At 42.1% G+C, this 14687-nt stretch overlaps 2 protein-coding genes across 2 annotated transcripts; one reads left to right on the top strand and one right to left on the bottom strand.

The window, feature by feature from the left end:
- Positions 1 to 8288: 8288 nt before the first annotated feature.
- Positions 8289 to 10691, bottom strand: LOC109147406. The gene has a single exon (XM_019295055.1). It carries the CDS (start codon positions 10689 to 10691, stop codon positions 8289 to 8291), a length of 2403 nt encoding a protein of 800 aa, XP_019150600.1.
- A 1596-nt stretch (positions 10692 to 12287) lies between these two features.
- Positions 12288 to 13121, top strand: LOC109147414 (protein FAR1-RELATED SEQUENCE 9-like). The gene has a single exon (XM_019295067.1). It carries the CDS (start codon positions 12288 to 12290, stop codon positions 13119 to 13121), a length of 834 nt encoding a protein of 277 aa, XP_019150612.1.
- Positions 13122 to 14687: the final 1566 nt, after the last annotated feature.

Below are 14687 nucleotides of genomic sequence, written 5' to 3' on the forward strand. Positions count from 1 at the left end.
AACGATGAGTTTGAGGTGGAAAGGCAGTTGCTAATGGGGAAATACAACTTGTCTGAGCACCGGTGGTTTCGTAAATTGTTTGCAGAACGGGAGCATTGGATTCCTGCGTTCTTTTCAGATTTGCCAATGAGTGGGTTGGTACGCTGATTACTGTAATTTGGGGCAAACAAATAATACCCGGAGTATTCGGGTTGTCGAACCACAGGGAGATGGAGTACTAAATACTAATTACTTGCTTACTTATAAGAGCTAGTCTGATCGAAACTTGATGGTTGATTGGTTGCATAAAATAGCGAGCAAGAAATTAAACAAATAATAAGGTTTCGTAAACAATAGAGCAAAATGGGATTCTTGGGATCACAATGTTTAATCACCTAGTGCCAATTAACGTTTGTAATGTCTGGTTCGGAATTAAGATCTGTGTGGGAATGCAAAGTGGAATCGAATTACTCCCGTAATCTCTATTCCTAGTGAATTTCCACTCCCATGGCTTGAACACCCAATAAGATCAAAGATCAGCATTCAATTATTCCTAATTACTACCATCTCCCGATGAGTAACAATCTGGAATTAACTTCCCCTAATAAGTTCCCCTTTCCCAAGGTCTAACTATTAGGTGCAATCGTGTGTGCCCTAATTTATGCCCCAATTCCCATTGGTGACACAAATTTGACTATGAAGCTAGTAATTTAGGCCTTTAATTACCAACAACAACAGGTTAAGACAAGACTGCAACACAAATCATAAAACCAAACATAAACATATTAAGAAATTGACGAACAAGGCACATAGGTTCATAAACAAATTCACCCAAAAATCCCTAAGGAATCTAGCCACTCATGGCCATAATAACAGTAAATTCAATGCTCAAAGATAAACAAATACCAACGAGGATAAGAGTAAGAGTGAAAGAGTTCTCCCGAATCTTTCTAGCTAGTTCTCTATTCCAAAGCTAGTTGTAAATCTTCAAGTTGGTCCTCTTTGTGCTTTGCTCTTGATTGCCTTCAAAACACCCAAATCGCAGAAGAAGACAGAAACTAGGGTTGATAGAAGATGGTCCCTTTATAGTAGAACCCTGATGGCTTCAATTTAAGAGTCCTTTAAGTCAACAGCTGCCCGCGATCTCGACGCGTCGAAAATCTGCTCGACGCGTCGAGCCTCCAACCTGTGCGATGTTTGAGGCTACTGGAAATTTTCGACGCGTCAAGGCATGGGCTCGACGCGTCGAATTGCTGATGCTTTGACTTCTTCCTCTTTTGATCATTTCGTGCTTGAAATTCTCCCCTTGCTCTCACGCTCACCCTGTAATGGTGAAGAAAAACACTACTGAACACCGTAAGACATTCAAAACAAGTGTAAAAACATAATCTAACGAGAAAGCAAGGAAAACAAGCAATAAATGGACATGATTCAATAACTTTGTTTCTAAAATGAATCAGAAAAGCTATAAAAACATGCACAGATGTGATAACATCACCCCCTCACACTTAAGACTTTGCTTGTCCTCAAGCAAAGCACTAAATCAAACCACAGGTCAAAACACAAGGATCGCTCCCAATTTCTCGTGCACAACTTAGCAAAACCACAAGCCAACTCACTGCAGGACACATGCTTCCGGAATCATCTCTGCTTGACACCCGCGTTCTACTCCCAAGCCAACATACAAGCACCCAAATTGTTAGTAGTGAGAAATCTAGTGTGCACACGTACTCAGTTAGGTTTATGCAAAACACGACATCAGAAAAACATCCTAGGCTTGCCCTTCCTACTCCTCCTGAATAGAACTAACATTGCATGTAGAGATCAAATAGGTCTTTATTAAGCTTGTAATGGGGCTAAGGGTCACGGTTTATAGAAAAAAAAAAAAGGTAAGGAATGATAACAAAGGGAGAGAATGACACAATTATCTATAGCTTTTCAAAATCTGGAAGAGATGAGATAATCATAATTCCAAGGAGCAACTTCCTTTTAAGAACTTAGCAACTCTTTGGTAAAGTGGGGATCCAAACTCAAAAGCTTTCAATCTTTTTTTTTTTTTTTTTTTTTTTTTTTTTTTTTTTTTTACTTTTCTTTGTCTTTGGACATCTTTTGGATATAGCAAGATAATTTCAATCCAAACTTTCATGACCCCCACACTTGAACATTTGTAACACTAGCTGCTTTTTATCGTAGCACAACTCCACAAAACTCTTCTTACGGAAAAGATGAAGATAAAAGTTTCATTCTCTCAAGGGTGGAAGGGAAATATTTGGCTAAGGGCTAAGGGTTATGATAATGGGTAAATCAAAGAAAAACAATCACAAAGGGGTAATAAGTGCTTAGCACTTATTATAAAGAAAATAAAAGGCTCAAAGGGGACACAAAGGATAACACATACGTAGGGACAGGTTTAAAGGCTATGAGCTACAAAGGATGGCCTAAATCATTTCAATATATGCGAAAATTAGACTAAACCTGAGGAGTAATGAGACAAGCCTTCGTAAGCCAACTAATTGTCGAAATTCCACATAAACTTTCGCTAGCACATGCACTAACCACTAGATCAAGAAATTAGTCCGATTATGAGTGGGTGACAAGTATATTAGCAAGGGAAATAAATCACTGAAGTGTTACACTATGATTTCATCCATGGCATAATGAGATGCAGCAAGTTCCACCAAAACAGACCACTACCCGACACGAGAGAGCGAGAGCAATTAAGTATCAAGACCAACAGTTTAATGGAAATAGAGGCACATGAGTCATTCAAGCAAGAATTCAAGTGAAGGGGGCGAAATGGAATACGAGAACAGACTAAATAAAATTAAAGTGCAAGGAAAATAAAATAAAAGTGCAAAGACTAAGGAAAAGAAAGGAAATACTTCAATCCTTCCCCCTCATACTTAGAGAATTACATTGTCCCCAATGTAATAAATTAAGTGAAGGAAAAGGAGTTGGAGTATTGCCGTAGAACCTTCTACTGGTCGGTATCCGGAGGTGGTGGTGGTGGGTAGTATCCTCGATAGAAGTCCGGGATGTACCGAGGATCTTGCAGCCAAGGTGGTGGTGGTGGAAAGTTCGGCTGGAAGCCGAGATGGGCCTGATTCTGCTGGTGTATGGAGGTGCCCATGAACCAATTCACCTCATCAGTTCTGCGCATGAAATCCTGCCAATCATGAGGGAAGGCAGGTGCAGGGGCGGGTGCAGGGGCAGGTGCAGCCATCTGTGGGGCAATCGCATCATCGCCTTCTTCATCATCTTCATCGTCTTCCTCCTCCCCGAATTGCTGACCGGTCTTGTAGCGTTTCTCTAGGTAATGCTCGGATATGAAGGCTTGTGGAGCTAACCTGACCTCCTGGGATTCATCAATAGGAACCCCAGCCAGCTGGCAAAGATGCGTAATGAGGTAGGAGTGGCCGAGGTAGAATCGACCCTTCGCATCGGCAGCTTCGCGGATATTGCCGTTGATGATATGGCCAATGTCAATAGTCTTGTGTTGCCGGATGCAGTAGGTAAGGAGCACTAAGTCCTTTCGGACAGTCCCCTTGTGAGAATTTAGGACAAGCCTCGCTTTGATGAAGTCCAAGATTCCCCTGTCAGCAGTCTGAAAATACTTGTAGTCCATGTGGGAGGCTACACCCCCCCTGATATTCCATTCGGCCCTCGGGTGAAAGAATTGTGCAATACGGTTCAGCAACTCTTGGTCCATGTGGCCACGACGCATATCTCGATTAAAGTAATCATCGCCCATGTAATTACGCGTACCGTAGTACGCATTAATGGCCTCCGCCGAGAAGTCGACCGGAACGCCCCGGACAATACAAACATTCGTTTCGAGGCCATCCTTTGCATTCGCATAGAATTCCCTCACCAAATTGGTAAATGCATCTCCTGGTTGAGCAAGGAATCGGGGCGCCCAATTCCACGCTTCCGGGACCACTATATGTGCGCCACGTTCTTTCAGAACGGGCCGGGCAGATATCAACTGATGGTACCGTTGAGCCGCTGCGTCTGTTACAAAACGTTCATATTGTGCAGCACGTTGTGGTTGTTCCCGGACCTGCGAAGATTCGGCTCTTGGCCGTTTGGACGGTTGACGGGCTCTTGGTGCCATAGGAAAAACCTACAAGACTCAATAATAAAACAAAACTTTCAAGTACCTGATCAAGAATTTATAGCCAGAATATCAAAAGTGCGTGCAAGGATTTCAAAGTTTTCAATCAAGGGCACAAACTTCACTTGGGCATTTAATCAAACACCTTGTGGGCATGAACTTTAACACTAGTTTTATGTAAAATTGACATATCAAATTCATCCCACAAGATCACCACACATCAAAACAAGGATACCTATCATCAGCAGTAAGGTCTACAACCATCCTAGACTAAAATAAGAAATTAAAATTATCAAAACAAAGTGGAATTTAGCTTAAACAACCAACGAAGAAACCTAGAAAATAGGATCAAAATGTGAGTGCAATGGTTTCTAATGCAACAATTACAACATGTATATAGCAACAATCAATCTTTAGTAATCAACAATGGGCAATTTATCTACTAAAAATTCAAAATCAGGGGAAAAATTCGCGGGTAGGGCTCCTACCCAAGAATAGAGCAAAAATGCACCACCAAATCAAGAAATTAAAAGTAGAAAAGAGTGATTGTTGCTACCTTGTAGGTTTAGGAAGTGAATGGAGAGGAGAACCAGAGGGTTCGGACCTGGGGTATCTTGGGCGAGTGGGAGATTGAGAGAAAATTATGAGTTTGGGGAGAAAAATGGACCGCTGGTCGCGATTTAACCCATCTGTTCTGTCGCGTCTCGACGCGTCGAAAATTTCCAGTAGGGAAATTTTCGAGACGCGATGGTTTCGACGCATCGAGGCATGGGCTCGACGCGTCGAAAATTTCCAGTAGGCAAATTTTCGAGGCACGTTGGTTTCGACGCGTCGAGAACTGGGCTCGACGCGTCGAAAATTTCCAGTAGGCAATTTCATCAAATCAGTGGGAGCTCGACGCGTCGAGCCTTGGGCTCGACGCGTCGAAGAATTCCAGTATGGAATTTTCCCACCTAAGTCGATTTTTGGCCTTTTTTACTTAGTCGAAAACAACCCCTATACTGCTGTTTGCCACAGAAACCAGAAAAAACACTCAAATTTTGTAAACGAACTAGAACGAAATAATTAGCAAGAAATAAAAATGCGATAAATTAAAAGATAACATGGGGTGCCTCCCATGGAGCGCTAAGTTTAACGTCGCTAGCTCGACTGTACCTCCTTTCAGGTGTCACATGTAGGTCGGGAGATGAAGACAATGTATCACATTGACCCTAGGTTCCTCGGGTGAATAGTAGTGCTTTAACCTTTGCCCATTGACCGTGAATTCATCTTGTGTTCCTTGAAGCACCACGGCACCCGACGGATGTACCTTAATCACTTTGTGTGGCCCAGTCCACTTGGATTTTAATTTTCCTGGGAATAATTTCATCCTTGAATTGAATAGAAGGACGTCGTCTCCTGGAACAAATTCTCTCTTTAGAATGTGCTTGTCATGCCACCTCTTGGTCTTCTCCTTGTAGATTTTCGCATTGTCATAGGCTTCGAGCCTGAATTCATCAAGTTCGTTTAGTTGATGCAGCCTCTTCTCACCTGCGAGTTGCAAATCCATGTTGAGCGTCGTGACTGCCCAATGGGTTTTGTGTTCTAACTCCACGGGCAAATGACAAGGTTTCCCATAAACAAGTCTGAAAGGTGAAGTTCCAATAGGATTCTTGAAAGCGGTCCTATATGCCCACAATGCATCATCAAGCTTCGCGGATCAATCTTTTCGAGATGGATTGACCACTTTCTCAAGAATGGATTTGATTTCTCGGTTTGACAGTTCCACTTGACCATTGGCTTGGGGATGATATGGTGTGGAGAATCTGTGATGAATTCCATACTTCTCAAGAACTTTCCCCAACGCTCTGTTGCAAAAATGTGTCCCATTATCAGTGATCAAAGCTCTTGGTACCCCAAACCTTGCAAAAATATTCTTCTTGATGAACTTAATAACAACCTTGGAATCATTAGTAGGACAAGCAATGGCTTCAACCCATTTGGAGACATAGTCTACTGCCACTGAGATGTATTCATTACCAAAAGACTTGGGGAATGGACCCATGAAATCCAAACCCCAGACATCAAATAGTTCCACTTCAAGAATACTGTGTTGAGGCATCTCGTTTCTCCTTCCCACTGTGCCTACTCTTTGGCACTTATCACAACGAGATACGAAAGAATGTGAATCTTTGAATATACTGGGCCAATAAAATCCTGACTGTAAAACCTTTTGCGCGGTTCGAGAAGGACCAAAATGCCCTCCATAAGGCGATGAATGACAATGCTTTAAGACACTTTCTACCTCGTCCTCGGGCAAGCATCTTCTTAATATTCCGTCTGCACATCTCTTGTATAGAAACGGTTCATCCCAAAGATAGAATTTTGCATCAGTTTGTAATTTCTTCTTCAATGACCTAGAAGCATTTGGTGGAAATTGTTGACAAACCACATAATTTACCAAATCTGAATACCAGGGCATAAAAGCACGAAGAGCCATCAGTTGCTCTCCCACGGAGTACTCATTGATTGGAACCTCCTCTCCTTCAGCCACTTCGTTTTGGTTCTCTAATCGGGAAAAATGATCAGCTACAAGATTTTCCGTTCCCTTCTTGTCTAAGATCTCCAGGTCAAACTCTTGAAGCAGAAGGGTCCATCTCATCAGTCTTGGCTTGGATTCCTTTTTGCTCATCAAGTACTTCAATGCTGAGTGATCGGTATGGACAATGACCTTGTACCCGTTTAGGTAGGACCGAAACTTATCAACAGCAAAAACCACAGCCAGCATCTCCTTTTCTGTTGTGGCATAATTAACCTGAGCCGCATCCAGAGTACGGCTTGCATAGTAAATTGGGTGTAGGCACTTGCCCTTCTTTTGACAAAGGACGGCCCCCACAACGTAGTCACTAGCATCGCACATAATCTCAAAAGGTAAGTTCCAATCTGGCGGTGACATTATGGGAGCTGTTGTCAATGCCTTCTTCAATCTGCAGAAAGCTTCAAGGCAAGCATCATAAAAAACAAAGTTAGCATCTTTTAAAAGCAATTGAGTTAAAGGTTTAGAGATTTTTGAAAAATCTTTGATAAATCTCCGGTAGAACCCTGCATGGCCAAGGAAACTCCTTATTCCCTTTACCGAAACCGGTGGTGGCAGTTTCTCTATGACTTCCACCTTGGCCGGGTCAACTTCAATGCCCTTTTCTGATATCTTGTGTCCAAGAACAATCCCTTGTTGTACCATGAAGTGACATTTTTCCCAATTAAGAACAAGGTTTGCTTCTTGACACTTTCCTAATGCCTCATCCAAATTATCTAGACAATTATCAAACGAAGAACCATAGACAGAAAAATCATCCATGAAAACTTCCATAGTCTTCTCAACTAAATCGGAAAAAATGGCTAACATGCACCTTTGAAATGTAGCTGGTGCATTACATAACCCAAATGGCATCCTTCGATATGCAAAGGTGCCATAAGGGCATGTAAACGTAGTCATCTCTTGGTTATCAGGGTGGATTGGGATCTGAAAGAACCCCGAAAAACCATCAAGAAAGCAAAAGTAAGAGTACTTAGCCATCCTTTCAATCAACTGATCAACAAATGGAAGAGGAAAATGATCCTTCCTGGTGGCATCGTTCAACTTTCTGTAGTCCGTACACATCCTCCAACCAGTGACTAACCTGGTAGGAATGAGCTCATTTTTCTCATTGCGGACTACAGTTGTCCCCCCTTTCTTTGGGACCACGTGAATAGGGCTGACCCACTTACTGTCAGGAACAGGATAAATGATGCCAGCCTTCAACAATTTTAGGATCTCTTTCTTCACAACCTCCTGCATCGTAGGGTTTAACCTACGCTGGTGCTCAACACTGGGTCTACGCCCATCCTCTAAATTAATCCTGTGCATGCAGTAGGAAGCACTAATTCCAACAATATCATCAATAGTGTATCCAATGATTCTCTTATGTTTTCTTAACACGTTTAATAACTTTTCCATTTCATCATCTTTCAAATGCGCACTTACAATTACTGGGTACGTAGAATTTGGACCAAGATAAGCATACCTCAAGTTTGTTGGTAAAGGTTTTAATTCTACCTGTGGTGGTTCCTTTTCCTCAGGGTTACGGGCAAGGAATGCTAGTGGCAATTCCTGTGATTCCTCATCATTCGTACCGTCCTCCAAGCCTTCATTCCTTGTGGAATTTTCACCTTCGAGCTATAAAGGGTCATTGGAGATCCATTTACCCCTCTCATAAGTCGCAACACATGAGTCGATTTCGTCTACATAGAAGCAAGAATCAAGACAAGATGATTTGTTAGCCAATTCAAAAACATTAAATTCAACTTTATCTTCTCCAATCTCAAGAACTAAAGTTCCTTTTTTGACATTGATTATAGCTCCAGCGGTTGCCAAGAATGGCCTCCCAAGGATAATAGGAATTTTAGCATCTTCTTCCATCTCTAAAACCACGAAGTCTCCCGGAATGTAAAATTTGTCAATCTTCACTGGCACATCCTCCAGAATTCCGATAGGATATTTCACTGATCTGTCTGCCAACTGAAGAGTTATGGATGTAGGCTTTGGCTCTCCAAGTTGCAGCTTTTGGCACAAAGAATAAGGCATCAAACTCACACTTGCCCCTAAGTCGCATAAAGCCTTTTGAACAAGTGATCCTCCGATAACACAAGGGATAGAGAAACTCCCTGGATCCCTAAGTTTTGGAGGAAGCTTGTTTTGAATTAAAGCACTACATTCTTCACTTACTGCCACTGTCTCACGATTCTCAGCTCTCCTCTTGTTGGATAAAATCTCTTTCAAGAACTTAGCATACGAGGGAATCTCGGTCACAGCATCAATAAAAGGAATGGTGATGTCCAGTTGCTTGATCAAACTGTAGAAGTTTGCTCTTCTTTCCTCTTCCCTAGATTTCTGGAATTTTTGTGGGAAGGGTAGAGGTGGTGTATGCTTCTTTGCGGGTTCAATTTCTTGTATCTCATCCTCCTTATCTTGAGCAATAACACCCTCATTCACTTTCTCATTTTCAACCCCTAGATTCTTCCTGACCTCGTGTTCCCCATTTGGATACGGTGGGTCCAATAATTGCTTCCCACTCTTAGTGGTGACAGCGTTCATGTGTTCTCTTGGTTGTTCGGGCATAGCTGGCAACTTACCAGTGACTTTAGTACTTGATATAGATGGTTGATTCGCTAGCTGATTTTCAAACATATTTTGGCGAGTGTCCATCCGATCCAACCTCTCTGTAACCTCCAGCTGACCTTTAACCAGTTTTTCCAATAATAATTCCATATTCGACTGGACTGGTGCTTCCGCATTAGGCTTGGACTGATTTACTGGAACCTGATATCCTTGGTTCTGCCTGAATTGCGGTTGATGATTTCCTCTAAAATTTTGCTGCCCCTGAAATCCTGGTGGTTGACTTCTATTGTTTAAGTACTGGGGATTAGCCGCCCCAGCTGGATTACCCCAAGAGAAACCAGGATGATTCCTCGATGCATTCGGATTGTAGGTTCCTCGTTGCTGGTATGCCGGTTGAACACCACCATACCCTACCACATCAACTTGCTCCATTGTAGCTTGAGAATCAACACTGAGACACTCCTCTGAATTGTGCTCTCCTCCACACAACTCACACATCAGTACAGGTCTTGAAGGCGTAGGAGCTTTAAAATCATAACCCGAAGCTTGATTCTTGATAGTAATCTGAGCCAACTGCTGAACTAAAGTGGCCACATTGTCGAACTTAGCCGATAGAGCGGATATCTGATCAACTTCAGACACGCCTCCTATCAACCTCTGGGGAGATCTCTCTGAATACCAAGTCGTCCCATTCATCGCAACCTTTTCCAACAATTCTTCAGCTTGATCTGGCTCTAGGATTGTAAATGATCCTCCCGATGAAGCATCGACTAGGATTTTTGAATTGTCCAGTAGTCCCTCATAGAAGGCCATCATTAAATCCCAATTCTGAATACCGTGATGAGGACATTGTATCCTCATCTCCTTGAATCTCTCCCATGACTCTGCCAACGACTCACCAGCTAACTGTCTGAAATTCTGAATAGATCTCCTCATTTTCTGAGTCTTGGATATGGGAAAAAATCTCTTAAGGAACTCTCTGTGCAACTGGTCCCAAGTTTCAAAGTAATTCGCCGGATAAGAGGCAAGCCAACTGTTAGCTTTGTCCCTTACAGTGAATGGAAAGAGGCGAAGCTTGATAGCATCTCCCGGGACTCCGTTAATTTTGAAAGTGCTGCAAATCCTCAGAAATTTTGCAATGTGAGCATTAGGGTCTTCCGTTGGTGACCCACCAAAAGGATCCGAAGCAGCCATCTGAATTATAGCCGGTTTTATCTCAAAATTATTAGCATCAACCCCTGGCACATTGATACTTCCATGTCCCGCTGCATCTGGAGCAACGTAATCTGAAATGGGCCTCCCAATGCGTAGTGGTTGGTTGACTCCCTCTCCACCGAGAGCCGGATTGTTCTGATTCCCATTGTTCGCCATCCTAACCTGTTTCCTTAAGAGCTTGGCTCGCTTTTCGATCTCTGGGTTAAAAGGTTCTAATCCTTCGTTCCCTGAAGAGCGAGTTCGCATATAACACCAAGTCCGCTGATAACAGAAACACAGCTCAACACAAGAAACTCGTTATCGATTAGCGAAAATAAAAAAACGAATTAAAATAAAAGAAAAGGAAATTAAAAACAACTAGTCTCCGAAAATAAAACTTTCACTAATATTAGTACGTAGCGCCACCTCCCCGGCAACGGCGCCAATTTGATTACTGTAATTTGGGGCAAACAAATAATACCCGGAGTATTCGGGTTGTCGAACCACAGGGAGATGGAGTACTAAATACTAATTACTTGCTTACTTATAAGAGCTAGTCTGATCGAAACTTGATGGTTGATTGGTTGCATAAAATAGCGAGCAAGAAATTAAACAAATAATAAGGTTTCGTAAACAATAGAGCAAAATGGGATTCTTGGGATCACAATGTTTAATCACCTAGTGCCAATTAACGTTTGTAATGTCTGGTTCGGAATTAAGATCTGTGTGGGAATGCAAAGTGGAATCGAATTACTCCCGTAATCTCTATTCCTAGTGAATTTCCACTCCCATGGCTTGAACACCCAATAAGATCAAAGATCAGCATTCAATTATTCCTAATTACTACCATCTCCCGATGAGTAACAATCTGGAATTAACTTCCCCTAATAAGTTCCCCTTTCCCAAGGTCTAACTATTAGGTGCAATCGTGTGTGCCCTAATTTATGCCCCAATTCCCATTGGTGACACAAATTTGACTATGAAGCTAGTAATTTAGGCCTTTAATTACCAACAACAACAGGTTAAGACAAGACTGCAACACAAATCATAAAACCAAACATAAACATATTAAGAAATTGACGAACAAGGCACATAGGTTCATAAACAAATTCACCCAAAAATCCCTAAGGAATCTAGCCACTCATGGCCATAATAACAGTAAATTCAATGCTCAAAGATAAACAAATACCAACGAGGATAAGAGTAAGAGTGAAAGAGTTCTCCCGAATCTTTCTAGCTAGTTCTCTATTCCAAAGCTAGTTGTAAATCTTCAAGTTGGTCCTCTTTGTGCTTTGCTCTTGATTGCCTTCAAAACACCCAAATCGCAGAAGAAGACAGAAACTAGGGTTGATAGAAGATGGTCCCTTTATAGTAGAACCCTGATGGCTTCAATTTAAGAGTCCTTTAAGTCAACAGCTGCCCGCGATCTCGACGCGTCGAAAATCTGCTCGACGCGTCGAGCCTCCAACCTGTGCGATGTTTGAGGCTACTGGAAATTTTCGACGCGTCGAGGCATGGGCTCGACGCGTCGAATTGCTGATGCTTCGACTTCTTCCTCTTTTGATCATTTCATGCTTGAAATTCTCCCCTTGCTCTCACGCTCACCCTGTAATGGTGAAGAAAAACACTACCGAACACCGTAAGACATTCAAAACAAGTGTAAAAACATAATCTAACGAGAAAGCAAGGAAAACAAGCAATAAATGGACATGATTCAATAACTTTGTTTCTAAAATGAATCAGAAAAGCTATAAAAACATGCACAGATGTGATAACATCATACGCACCACATCTCGGTCTGAGGCACAGGACAGTGTTTATGGGAAGTTCACCCGCCCCCATTCTAGTTTGGTTCAGTTTTAGATGCAGTTCGAGAGCGTCCTTGAAACTCAGCGCCACATGCAAGCTAAATTAGATGCTCAGTGCGAAGGGTACTTGCCCGAGTTTAAAACTCCTTTGGCATTAGAGCGAGAGGTCGCTCAATTGTTCACACTCGCTATTTTTTACGATATGCAGCAGGAGATTGAAGCTGCATGTTTCTATTGCCAAGTTGTGGGTATCCGTAAGGATAGTGGGGGCATCTTTTATGACATCACAGGTGATTCCGCCACCACGTACACCGTACACTTCACCCCGGACGGGTGTAGTACTTTTTGCAGCTGCAAGATGTTTGAACGAATGGGGTTGATTTGCAGGCATATGTTCTTAGTGTTCAAGGGGGCACAGCTAGAGCAGTTACCATCGCAGTGCATTGTGGATCGTTGGTGCAAACACCTGAGCTGCGATTCTTGTAGAGGGCGAGGTTCTAAAGAATACCACCCAAAATCAGGAGCAACAGAATTGTGGTCTGAAATAAACACGTGTGCTGGGCTGGTGGGTGAGAGCACGACACGTCAAGCTCGGATGGTGCAGGTATTGAAAGAGCTGCGGGCGGAATTTGCGAGTGATGGTACAACCACCGGGGCAACAAATGGTAATAGTGCTGCGATCAAGACATTATGTGGGGTGCAGCCACCCACAAACATAACCATTAAAGCCCCAGCCCAAGCTAAGAACAAAGGCAGTGGGAAGCGTCTTAAAAGCAGTCGGGAGATAGCCATAGAGAACAGTGGCAAAGTTGGCCGAAAGTGTGGGTTGTGCGGTGAGTACGCCCGTCATAATGCTCGTAGTTGTCCTTCCAGGTGCAATATGGTTTAGTTAATTGTAACCCATGGTCCCTTTCTTCATGAATAATGTTTGTTTCATTTTAGTTAAATTGGTTTAGAATTACTTTCATATGTTTGACCCAACCGAGCAAATGAAATTGGAGTTGGTAACGTTGTTCGCTTGACAATAATTGTTGCAACACAGTGTGCGTAGTGTTTATTTACCCCCATGTTTGATTTTGATATTCGATAGCCTGTATTCCCAAAATGTAGTGCCTTGCCTCAAATGTGTGAAGTTCATAGTGTTTAATGCTACCACCCGTACAAAACCAAGACGCAAAGCTTTGCTTCTAACGTGTGAAGGTCATTGTGTAAATGCTACCACCCCGTACAGCAGCAGCATCATTACTCCATGATTTAATATTTTAAATTAATCTAGTATGCATGCATTGAGTTTTGAGTATTAAAACTGTATTAACAAAGCAGCAACATCATTACTCCATGATTGAATATTTTAAATTAATCTAGTATGCATGCATCGAGTTTTGAGTATGAAAACTGTATTAACAATCAGGTACACGCCTCATACGTCCAAATTGTTTTAACAAGTTAGTCCCTCTTAATTCCTTATTCAATTGGCATGGCTCGTAAATCTTGGACTGAACAAAAAAATTTGTAATGTGGTTTTACCCCAAAGAAATGCTGAAGAACAAAGTAATGTGGTGCTTGCAACCGTGGAACTGTGATTAAAAAAAAAAACCATATGTTTCATAATTAAAAAAACCATATCTAAATAACACCCACACACGACTAACTTGTCGGTGCCCAAACCTAAATGCACCAATCTATCATTATTAAATCTGTACTAACTACTGACGTTCCACCAATCTATCATTATTAAATCTGTACTAACTACTGATGCAATGGTCGCAGTGTAATCTGTTTGGCAGTCATTGTTAGAGTTGTGCCAACCTCTGGATATCATATTGCCCGACGCGAGAGGCTACACCCTGCATCTGTTCATTGACTTCGGACAAAAGTATGTTGTGCATGAAACGCTTCCGTAGCTCGAGTAGTTGGAGGCTATTTCCCCGCTGCAATCCACAGTCCCAATTTGCACAACTTTGACCAGTGTATGCCTCCATGTGCCGCATTGTAAACACCGTCGAGTCGAGGGTAGACATGGTGTCTCTCCACGCCATCTGCATCCTTTTTGGCTTCATGTTTTCTAGCCGGAATGCACGCAGCGTTTGTTGTTTACTATCCAGGTACACGCTTAATAGGTCAATCTGCACAAAAGCAATTTGGTAAGTTAGTTCCAACAATTTATATTTATGTTTATTCCACATAAGTAATGGTATGTACCAGTGCACCTAATTATTTTAATTATGAACATGCACATACTATATACTACCACAACATAATCAATAACTACCAACTTAAACACAATAAACAACAGAATAGCCACTACTCACACAACATTCAAGAAGAATAGTAAAATATATTTTCATAGATTTAATTGGAGGTCACTGCATTGTGGTTTTATCACAGCCACGTACCAACTCCTGTGGCGCTCCGGCAAACAACTCTTTGGTCGTTCTGTTTGTGGATAAGCTAT

Source organism: Ipomoea nil, unplaced genomic scaffold (genome assembly GCF_001879475.1).
Source record: "Ipomoea nil cultivar Tokyo-kokei standard unplaced genomic scaffold, Asagao_1.1 scaffold0261, whole genome shotgun sequence".
NCBI classification, from domain to species: Eukaryota; Viridiplantae; Streptophyta; class Magnoliopsida; order Solanales; family Convolvulaceae; genus Ipomoea; species Ipomoea nil.